This window comes from Thunnus thynnus, chromosome 8 (assembly GCF_963924715.1).
Source record: "Thunnus thynnus chromosome 8, fThuThy2.1, whole genome shotgun sequence".
NCBI classification, from domain to species: domain Eukaryota; kingdom Metazoa; phylum Chordata; class Actinopteri; order Scombriformes; family Scombridae; genus Thunnus; species Thunnus thynnus.
In genome coordinates this window covers 14612627-14624784 of record NC_089524.1, presented here as the reverse complement: position 1 = coordinate 14624784, position 12158 = coordinate 14612627, and the positions used below count along the sequence as shown (strand labels likewise).

Here is a 12158-nt window from a genome sequence, read left to right as displayed (position 1 = left end):
CACATACACCAGTACTCTCTCCAGGTGGAAATATTGGACTTCAATACATTTGAACTCCTCTGATAATTCACTTGATTCAAAGACAAACAAGACAACTGAATAAGCCTGTTGTTAAAGGATCAGCACAAACAAGTATTTTCCCACTAACCCTTATTTATACTTAACCTTTGTCACTTAACATATTTTCTCACTTTAAGACACGTTTCAGTCACATATCACTTTAAAATTGGCTTTAGCAGCACAAACTAATTGCCATTTATTTCCAATATAGAAATCCCAGATGTGGCTATCTCAAAACCTGAGCAAATAAAACTAATTGCTTAACACTGATGCCGGGATCAGACTACACAAATTCAGCCTGACTTTGAATGGGGCGTGTAGTGAGACATAATTGATGAACAGTGATGTGGCATCTGGGATGCCCCATGACACCCCAACAAAAAGTCAAGCATGTCAGATTTTTTTGTATTTTCCTGCCTAGTGTGACATCTCCTACAATGTGTCTCTTGACGTTGACCAATAGGATAACAGAGTGCTCTCTGGCGCACATATGTACACACCGACACAGAAAGTCAAAGCTGTCCAGCGACTGTGTGGCCCAAGGTGAGCCGTATTTAGTGTCCCAGATACCGGGGAGAGCAGCGGCTCATCTCCTCTTTGACTTTCTGTGTCGGTGTTCACATGTGTGCACCAGAGAGCACTTCAGTTATTGCAATTGTGAAACCACCTGACATTAAAACATATCTTTGTATCTTCATTTACAAGAGTATACAATTCCCAAATCCCAATCATTTTTTCCTCCACGAGACCTTCTGTTTACATACAGTGAGCCTGGTAGCTTTATGTAATGTTCCTGACATGTTAACACATTTGTTACCTGAAGCTCTTTTTGAAGGATAGACGGCTCACACTGCCCTCTTTGTGACACCCAGGAACGGGTCCACAATCTTTCTTTTCTTTTTGGAACACAAGACTAGCATCGCACATGCACGCTTCTGTAGCCATGATTGACAATTTCTTGACCCTCCTTCCCAACCACCTATGAACTCCCGCAAGGTTGTGAATATTGATTGGTCGGGGTCATACTTGTAGTGTTGCCAGTCTCCCGACCAAGACACGGCAAGAATTTATGGCACTATGATTGCCTAATCTGACATGGTGACCATCATGAAAGACAAAAATATCATGTAGTCTGATCTCGGCATAATAATGGTAAGTGAGAAAATATGCTTTCTGAAATTTTCATGAACTAACTGTTCAGTGGGAGGGTTTGAAATTAGGAGAACCACACTACACCAGTGAGTGATAAGTGAAATACCTACAAAACAAGTAACATATTCCTATAATGATGTGATATATTTATATAACACTATCAAAGACAGCAGGCAACTTAAATCCTCTGAAGACAACAATTACACTTTGTCACTTAAATGACTGACTTTTATATCAGTAATACTGAACAGCTAATGTGAGGCATTATTTTTTTAGGGATTTCAAACTATGTATGCAGACACTGTCACCTTCAATGCAACATAATACATCTCAAACAAATATTGATCGAACATTTTTTGGTCTCATTTCTGAAATTGACAGTAAAAAGATTTTTTCCTACGACTGACAATATCAACACTGCATTTTCATGGTCTGTGCCTATATTCAAGATTTCATTTGTTACAACAATCACGTCCTCATTGGCCTTCACTTCATTTTCCAGACAAGCATGCAGGGTGAAACAGAGGATCCCTTTTAGGGATACTGAAAAAAAGTTAGTAACCAAACATTTCAAAGTCTTGAAAGTTTGGTTTGATCTGCATGCATCATTAAAACCTTGAATACATAGAATATATGTACATGGTCTCAAATTGGAAATTGTACAAGAGGTTTCAGGGAAATTTAAGCAATATTTCATTTTGGTGGAAACATTTTCACTTTTAAGTACCTTTACAAGATCAGCAGAAGTCAGTTTTCAGTATTAGACGCTCTTGGGATCCACTGTTCCACCGTTATCATCAACATTTAAGGCCATCCCCCAAATTTCTGGTAAATACTTTCAAGAATGGAACAATACCTGAACAGTACTTGAAATGTTGAGGCAGAAAACATTGTCAAATAATTCTACCTGTCTAATGTTATGCTCAAGAGCATCTGAGCAGAGTGTGCATGTGCTTAATCAATATCCTGAATGACTACAGAATGCCCCTATTCACTTTAACAAGATATTTTTAACTGCAATATCATAAAAGCACTTGATAAAGTAATGCATGCAGAGAGAGCATTCATGAAGATAATTTTAAAGAGGACATAATATGCACATTTTCAGGTCTATATTTTTATCGTGGGGCTCTAATGGAAAATCTTTGCATCATTTACAGTAAAAAAAACTCCTTATTTATCTTGTACTGGCCCTTTATACAGCCCCTCAGTTCAGCCTAAACAAGCAGTTTAGTTTCTGTCTCTTTAAGGCCCCTGTCCTGATGAGCCTGCTCTTTTCTTCTATCAGCTACTTAAATGGTAGTAATAGGATTTCGCTTCTTTTTCCCCATTCATTACTCGAATTATAAACTTCTTAAATATATCCGTACATGTTCGAATCCGATTGGACGGCTGTTTGTGGGCATGCGCCAACAATCTGACGTCAGTTTGATGTGGAAGTAGAAATTTTTTTACACACGTTCCCCAACATAGACAACTGACATTATAACAGTATGTAAATGACAGAAAATCACAAAAAGCATTTTATGTCCCCTTTAAATCGGTCTTATTTGACCTCAGTGCTAAATAGTGGTTATAGGAACTGTTTTTTATGAAGAGATTACATCTTTGATCCCTGGTAAGTGTCCAATCAGACCATGCTTGACAAAGTGTCGTTAATACTGAAAACATTTCAGTGGTATTCAATAGCATAACAATGTTTAATCCTTTCAGGTTTAAGGTGCAATCTTGCTGCTTATCCTGGTCACAGTCAACAGGAAAACTCAGAGAGCAGAACACATACAGAAACCCCAATGGCGTCATGCAATCTCAACTCAAATCACATTCATGGAGAAGGAGGAGGTGGTTTCAAGATAGATGGGGGTGTTACATTTGCTTTCCCAGTCTCTCCTGTTTCATCCGAGCCCAGGGTGCTTCCAAGTGAAGAGCGTGTGAACCTGCGAATGGTGTCGCTAAAAGACGGGTACAAGGTCATGATGGAGCCCCGGGACCAGTTAAGCCGGGGGTAGATTCTCTGAAGGACTGCCCTGCGAAACAGGATGTATACCCAGGGGTCCAGGATTTGGTTCCAGGTGGCGAAGCGTAGCCATAGCAGTAGGTATTTGACCTGGAGATGACCTCTGGATAAAACAGTTTGTGCAATAAAGATCTGGTGGTGGGGTGATTGAAGGGGGGGGGGGGGGGGTAGGAACAGAGATGGAGGGATCAGGGAAAGGGAAGAAAGAAATGATAGATGAAGAGAAATGGAAGTGTTAAAGAGAAGAAATCAAACAGTTGCAAAGGAGAAAAGAAGAAAATTACAACAGGCAGCAAATTAAAGTTGAAAAGAGAGAACGAGAAGGAGAGATCAGAAATAAGGAGTGAGGGGGAAAAGATGAAATTGGTTACTATTGCAAATGCACATGGACACACACATATGTTTAAAGTCTACTCAGGGAAAGCCTTGGCTAATTTTGCTATGGCCCTCCTGAGGCAGTGGCTGCTGCAACATAATTATCCCCTTTAGTAAAGCAGCAGCATTTTATGTGAGGAATAGCCTTATTAGCATAGTCTAACAGTCTTGTGGGGTCTAAACATGCTAACAAGCTCCTCTAGAAATGACAAATTGGCTTATTGTTGTATCTATTCCAAATTCAGCTGGTGTCTACCTCTGACTCCTCTATGTGTTGTGTCCAAGCAGTACATGTAAAACAGTTATCTAAATCCACTTTATAGTGCAAGTCACTATTGCATGCAAGTACACATTCCTGTTGAGATGAAATACAATCACAGTTTTACTTAGGCAAACTTTTCTCAAAGGCAGAGGTGCTCCAAGGGCAGAAAGAACCACATTTTCCCAGGGTTCAAATTAGTCTAGTACCATCAGTAGTAACTTCCACTTTCAAAGAAGGAATTCATGGCATTCATGGTCTTGCTAACTTGCAAGGAGGCTATTTTGAGCTCTCAATGTAAACTAGGCTTGACTGTAGATAACTCACTGTAGCTAAATTGCATTTCTCAGGGGTTTTAAATTACTGAGCCTGAATAACTTTTGAAGTTTTATTCTTATATGTGAGATTATTTTTGCAGCTCTGCTTCTAAGAAATGTTTTTGTAAATAAAACTACAATCTGTAGATTGTTATGCTATGATGGTTTTGATGAGAAAGCATCTGTGTTAGTTTCAGGGAATGAAAGCAGGCATGACAAATAGTTGAAACTACTTAAGTGAAATGTTTAGTAATTGACTTGGAATGGAATGAAGTGTACATGGCAGCAGCAAACCAAGATGGGAAACTGGCTGCATGATGAAGCATGCTTCCAATGATACTGGGAATGTATTGGAAGCTGCAAGGCATGGTGTAGACTGTGACGCACATGGTTGGCATGGTTTTATCCGCAGGACATGTTGAGGTAACCGGCCAACCACGGCACAATGTTAATTTTGGGATAAGCAGTGACTATGGAGAAGCTGTGTTATTGTTACAACCGTTCAGTGTTTTTGTTTTACTTTTTACTCGCCTTAGTAGGGACCCTTGCCACATGATGTATATCCAGGGGTCTAATATCTGATTCCAGGTGGCCATTCGTATGCAGGACAAAACGGTGACTGCGTTTACGGGATCAGCAGTCACAGCGCTCATCAGAATATACATCTGTGTAGAGTGCCACACAACTGAGGTTATACAGAGCTACAGTAAAATATTTGCTCCATTCAGAAGGCTTAACCTTCTGTTCATAACTGTGAGTAGCTCAAAATACTGGTAATGAATTTGAAGTCCTTATGTATAAAATGTGACTTTCGGATTTTGGTGACTCAAGAGGTAGTATCAAAAATGACCCTGCTGTAGACTGCAATATTTGTTTCAATGAATCAACTGAAAGCAGCACATAGACTGCACAAGTTATAACTGAGATTGTCACTTTTATACCCAATAAACCTCATTACAATAATTAGAAAGGTGCCATGATTGTATAATAATGTACACATAGGGGCTTTAAGTTTATTCTTTTCACCATATGACAGACCCATCCATCACATAATGGAGAATGGGTTTGTCATGGAGGTATCAATTGGCACTTCATTCCCCTCAATCAATTTCTAAGACACTATAGAAGGTGGGTTTAATGGATGGAGTGGTTGGAGTCAATTCTTGATGTTGCTTCTACAACTATGTTTTTAATACTATAACGGCTGAACAATTAGCAGGAAAACTACAACTTGGGTTTTAATGTTGTTACTATGGCTATTGGTTCTATTGGCTATGATAACATTACTCACTCAAGTAATTGCTGAGATCTCAGAAGGTGGCAATATTTTTTTTTTAAAATAGGTCCAACAGAAACTGGGGGGTTGTTTTCAACCAAGTGGCAACAACCACGGCTTGAGACTGAAGCCAGTGCAGAAATACTTTAAAGTGCAATTCCACCGACGGCCACTAGATCCCTGGCTCCAACTGACTCCAATTCAAAAGCGTCAACTTCTCTTTAGGAATACTAAGTCAATTTTTTTCAACAAGTCATTATGGTTTCAATTGCTAAATTTGGGCCTTCTAATAAGTGGAAATTATTGTTCAGTTAAAGGTATGATATGTAATTATTCCACATTAAAATGTCTAAAAACAACTAGACCTATGTTATATGAGTTGTGTACTTACATTATCCCAAATGTTCCAATTTTCAAACCCAGAGAAATCTGTAATTTAATCAAAGTAACGGACCGTTTCATTTGGTCGCATGTCAATGGCGTCATACCTCCTCTACCAAAGAGTAAACACGCACAAGATGCATACGGCGGCGCTGTGTTTGTCCGCTACAATGGCGTCTACCAAAGAGTAACTTAAACACATACAAGATAATACATCGGCATTGTGGTTGTTCCACAGAAACTGTTATAAATTGACTTTTATTCAGTTTTAAGCCACATTTTCATGATAAATTTAGGTTGCTTTTAACTATATCTTTTAGCCAGAAGAAGGATTTTAGTCATTGGACGTCTGGATCTTAAGTTATCCGAGAAATAAACTGGGAAAACATTAGCAGCAGCTTGGCAAACAGCCCCTCCAGGAAGTACAGTGGTCACCAAACATCAGAGAAATATTGATTTTTTAGGTGAAACAGCTTCAATCAGTATTTTTAACAATTTTAATCTGCGTATACGTTCATCTTTAAGAGAGGAGGAGACCTCTGCGGATAATTCGGCTCCCGGGAGAAACCGGCCGAACGTCTGGATCTAAAGTTATGAGAGAAATAAACCGAACAAGTGTTAGCAGCAGCTTGGCTAACAGCCCGCACCGGACATCTGGTGGTTGCAGTACATCGTCGGAGAAACACTGATTTTTTTAGGTTAAACTGCTTTATTCAGTGTTTTTACCTGTGATCTCTGGGTCCATTTGTTCTGGAGAGGAGAAGACCTCTGCGGGTAATTCGGCTCCCGGTAAAAACATCTCGAATGATTAACACTGGAGTAATCCTATCCCGGGGAAGCTGGTTATTTAACAACGAAGACAACAACTCCAATGATCCCTTGCTACTTCATACCGTCATCACACTCCGTCTTTTGTTATTGTCATGGTTATTGTTTTGATTGAGAGACCCCTAGCGGCTGAAATTACATATTGTGTGTTAAAGAAGATTTTAAGACTTATAGTACCTTTGATGTTTGCCATGTGGGCGTTGATTGACAGTTCACTCACCTGCTGCTCTCCCCAGTTCTGGGACTCCAATGTAAACTAATGGGTGACGTTACACCTTGCTACGTCCATCTTTATATACAGTCTGTTTTCAACCGTTATATTTTTCTGAATGCTCTTGTTTGTTGCCCTGTTGGGCTTTTTTTTAGTGATGTTGCCACATTATCAGCAATTACATTTGTGAGTGCAATGTTTTCATAACTGACAGAACCGTTAGCCAAGCTACAAAAGGTAAAATCCAAGTTCTTTTCCTTTAAAGGCACTAGTTTCCCTCATGCTCTATAGCTGATATGTGTCATCTCAACTAGGGCATTAAGGTGCCCTCTGATCACTAGAGAGCTTTCAGATCAGCTAGTTAGGAGGTTTGGAAGAAATGAAGCATGTAGAGGGGAAGCAGAGAAAAGGAGCTTAGGGCCTTTTGATGCCTCATTATAGTTCAAACAGTTGAAGGGCAGCACTGATAACAAAAAGAGCTGGATAGATAGGGTCAGGACTGGGTGCTTTCAGATACCTGAGCGACATTTCTCACATTGTAATTTGGTGGGGACTGTTATTCATTGTGCCTTGCAATATCATCAGTGAATGTATTTTTAACTTACCATTAACCACCTCACGAGTGATGTTGTGCCATGGACACTTTTACCTCAAACTTCAGATTGTCAGAACATATGGTTTAAAATGTTTTCTTCACTTTTTACTTTTCTGGTTTATAGTTATACCTAAAGGGGTTTACAGTCAAATTAGTTGTCAACAGTGTACACAATGTAAAGATATATATAGGAAAACCAAAAAATTGAGTTAACAGATATCCCGCTTCTGCCAGCAGCTGAAGAGGGCACCCTCGCCTGTGGGTCTTATCACCACACAACACACACACTGTCACAGACCACATTTTACAGTTACAGAGGCACACACTTATTTACACAGGTTGAAACAGTGCAAGAGACTTTCCTGTGATGCTTAACAATAAACTCCAAGTGCTCCATTTATTTTGCAACTTTAGGTTGGTTGGCTCAGGGTGGTCCTCAGAGAAAGAGTGGTGATGCAGATGAATTTGTTTTGTATAATAATTAGAACTGGAAATGGTATTATATGAAAGTTTTTTTTTGAAAGGAGATTGTCATGCAGATATTGCAAGGCACAATGAATAACAGTGAATTCATGTTTAAGTATCTCTATATCAACCTTGCTGTATGCCACATTTTCATGTGAAAATAGCAAACGCAGGGTTACAAACAGACATAAGGGCAAACTTACCAGGAGGGGGCACCAGCAGATAGAAGCTATGACCATGATCAGGATAAGCTGCAACATCATCTCCACTTCATGGTCTCGGCGACGCTGGGTACTGTCCTGTCCACAGCAAACCTTGATCAGGGTCACCACGCTCACGGTGTTCAATAAAAATGACACAGCGATGGACGTCAACCCAACCAGTGAGAAGAGCAGGGAGAAGGCCAGGTCATTTCCCTCAGAGCTGATGTTGAAAAAACACCAGGAACCGGGCATCTGCATGTGGTAGCTCCCAACGCCCAATAGGGGCAGCAAAGCTATGCAACCAGCGATCAACCACACCATCAGCACCATGGAGACTGTCCGGCCCTTTGGCATGCTGGTGGAGCGTGCAAATGGAAGGTTGATGCCAATGAAGCGTTCCACGGCCATGGCAGCACCAAGCAGCAGAGGGCACAATCCATAAAAGACCATGGACATGCCCATGAAGTTGCAGAAGTGGCAGTTCGGGTCTATCTGTCGCCAATTGAAGTGCGTGACATGGAAGGAGACCACAATGGAGCCTGTGACCAGAAGACCCATGAAGTCAGTGACCACCAGGCCACCCAGGAAGATAAGGAAGAAGGATCGTGATCGGCTATGTGTCCGCCGGAAAGACTTTATGAGAACTACGAAGGCGATGAGGTTGGAGGTAAGACCCAAAAAGCTGAAAATGGATGAGAAGTAGGCTGAGGCGATGGAAGGGGAGTCCTCGAATGGAGGGCTGTTGATGGAGTAGCAGAGTGGGGGGGTGTTGTTGGTGAGTGGTGGGACAGAGGCATTCATGATGGCCAGCTGGTGTGGGGTTGTTGATTTCAGATGACTCAGAGATGGAAAGACAATACCAGTGTGAGGAATTTCATTTCACTCTTCAACCTCAATCCTCAACCTAAATAATGAAAAGAGAAAAGTTAAATTTGAAGACATTCCTCATCATAAGAAATATAGTTTCCAGCATTGGAGTGAACACTGAATATACACAAAATGCATAGAAACATACAGGACAAAATGAAAAAAAAAAAAAAAAGGAAAGAGCAACACAAAAATTGGCTTGCACAGATTTGAATTTCATTCTAAATGGTACAAATACAACTCTTTATTCAAGCTGCGCATATTAGTTCAACACTACCGCAGCTGAAAATTGGTTTCTAGCTATCAATTTTCTATACCTGCTGATTTCAGAAGCCCATCCTTGCAAGAATACGCATACACATCACAGTATGTGGCTTAAAAATTTAAAGGATAATTCCAGTTTGGTAAATGTGGGTTTTATTTATAATTTTGCTATTATTTGTATTTGTTATGATTACATGGTAGTCACCAAACTATTTGCTGAGATCCACAAAAGTAGTAAATGAGATGCAATTAACCCAATTCTTTCATTCTTTAAGTGCATTTTCAGGATGGTTTGCAGGGTTTTCCCTAGGTTTCTGTACTGTGGTTGTGGGGGGTGGGGCGTTTGGCTGGGGGTTAGGATTAGTTAGCTAGCTGTAGGGATGGGTGTCATTAAGATTTTTTCTTTCTTGTTTTTCAATACCAAAGTATTTGGGGGGACAGTCAGCATGCCTGCACCCAACTGAAATCATGTTCCTGTGGCTAAGCTGTCTTCTGTCCTCCTCCCTCTGCCGCTGATGGGCTGATAGGTCCTGCTGGTAGAGAGAGGAGGGGCTGGTTTGAAGGGGGATTGCCATCTAAGCCTTATGTTTCTATTGCTTCCAGTCACATATTTATTAAGTACGTCAGCATTTTGTTTTGGGTTTACTTAAAACAACTGGTTACCTTGGGCTTATCTTAGAAATTACCCAAACATATTCATGAAGGTTTTTGTTTGTTTTGTTTTTTTAAACCTAGGCTACAGCCATATTGACCACTACATTACAGGCTTATATGACACTACACATTATGGCAAAGAAAATACTTTTAAACAGTGATGATCTAACTCAGACAATACTGTCAAAACACACTAAATAATTGCTAACACTGAGCCAAAGGAAGAGTAGAATACAAGTGGTAATATTCTACCCACAACACAGTACTGAATGCATCGACTTAATGATTTACAGTCATTCTCCTTCCTTTTGTGTATATTGTATAGCATATAACACAGGCACCCACTCAGACCTCTTTATTTGTCATTAAGTGCTTGTCAATACTGTGTATTGACGAGTAAAGCTCTTACCATGTAAGAGCTCTTACCATGTAAGAGCTTTACTCCAAATGAACCAAACATGGTGTGTTATTTATTGAATGAAAGAAAGACTTCCAAAAATGCAATTATAATGAATCAGTAGCCAAACATTTATGCAAGAAAGGCATTAGAAAAAAAAAAAAGTAGTTATTTATTTGTATGGGCCTTAATTATTTTACAGATGATTGCTTGATAGAGCGCACAAATGTGTAAACAATCCATATAAAATGAAAACACAACACAACACAACAGCACTCCCAGCCTACAAGGGCAAGGAAAAACTCCCTGAAACCTAAAAACTAGAGAGAAATTGGAAGAAATCTTGGAAAGGCACCACAAGACAGTGGATCCAGTGTTTCTGGTTGGCTTGTGTGCAATAAGTGCTGAGTGGACACTAGCAGTAACTTTAGCTGTCAGACATTATCAGGTCAGTAGGAGGACAGAGACAGGGGTAGCAGCTAGGGGTGGAGAGCTTCCGGCCGATACACCCTTCCCATCAACATCTGCAGTGCCTGCAATGGTGAGGCCCCACCTGTAAAAGAGGCAGGTCTCTTCAGAAGTAGCATTTCAAATTTCAGCGGGTAGGGTGTTCTAGTCCAATAAGAGAATACCCTAGATCCCGATTTCCTATTAACAGGCCAGCATTTTGTGCGAGTAAGGCTCTAGATCGTATGTTCCTCCTCCTCGATTGTTGTCAGAAAACTTCAGGTCCTGTGCCAGTGTACATGCTGGACAATAGAATTCCTGCTCCAATTGTGGTCTCCCAACACAAATCCAATGGAACCATAGACTACATGTTGTACACTGAATTTGAGGAGAAGCATGACAGTAGATAAGTGATACATTTGTAAGCAAACAGAACTGTCACTTTATTCTTACCCAGTCATCATGCTAATTTTAATTTCTACCTGGAGTTTGACATGCATTCCCAAATGCTCTGGGTAGTCCTGACAAGTTTTCTAAACACATTGCACATATCTAATTAATTTCTCAATGGCACCTTAATGCATATGGTGATACATTGACAGAAAAAAAAAAAAAAAAAAAAACTTAATCAGTGACCAGTCTACAAGCCATTTCCCTCCTCAACTGAGTGATGGCATCAGTGCTGAAATCCAGCACCCCACCACTTGGGAGAAGCTCTGTAAACTATACAAGAAACAGTACAATCAGTAATATTCAATAGCTGTATTCAACAAAGGGTCAGTTGCACTCATAGCTTGCAGACAAATGCCCCACAGGATGTTGAGTCTTGCTGACACGGATGGATTATTGTATCACAAGTCCACTGTGACATGCGGATGTGTTTGTGTCTTAACAATTGAGAACACTCTGGAATTAAATATATAAATATTTCCATAAGTGTCACAGAAATATGGAGCAATAATGCACTCACCCATTTTGTGATGTCTGCTTTCATACCAGGCCAGTAATACTGTTGAAGGATTGCATGCATAGCCTTTTTACTCCACACTGAGCTCCAAGAGCACTGGCATGAAACTCCAGAAAGATGCTTTGTGCTTCATGTGGAGTACGAACTACTTTCGCGAGATGATGCTGCTGCTCATGGTGCTTTCTGTGGCAGTCGTAATAAAAGTTCCCCATCTAGGGATTACATTGCCATAAACATTGAAATTACTTTTAAAAATTCAATAACGCAATCATTCAATGCTGTTGTGTGGTTTGCCTTATTAATTGGTAACTCTCTGCCCTTAATTTAAGAATGTAACACTGATTTTTGGTGGACTTTGGAGGGTAGATGTTTTTCAGCTTTAAGTCAAAGATTTCCTTAACTTTCCCAGGGTCCATCGCTGCT

General features: G+C 40.2%; 1 protein-coding gene across 9 annotated transcripts in view; it reads right to left on the bottom strand.

Moving 5' to 3' along the window:
- Nucleotides 1-946: 946 nt before the first annotated feature.
- The window catches only part of tbxa2r (thromboxane A2 receptor), a 29977-nt gene continuing 18765 nt past the window's right edge, over nucleotides 947-12158 (bottom strand). For 7 of the 9 annotated variants that reach the window (XM_067596698.1, XM_067596697.1, XM_067596699.1 and 4 more), the window contains 2 exons: nucleotides 8140-9043; nucleotides 947-3361 (listed from right to left, as the gene is read on the bottom strand). In XM_067596698.1, the coding sequence (XP_067452799.1) occupies nucleotides 3038-3361; nucleotides 8140-8940 (1125 nt within the window). In that variant the 5' untranslated portion in view covers nucleotides 8941-9043 and the 3' untranslated portion in view covers nucleotides 947-3037. Of the gene's footprint in view, nucleotides 3362-4700; nucleotides 4846-8139; nucleotides 9044-12158 lie in introns of all 9 variants that reach the window. The other 2 variants (XM_067596700.1, XM_067596701.1) reach the window with 2 other exon arrangements.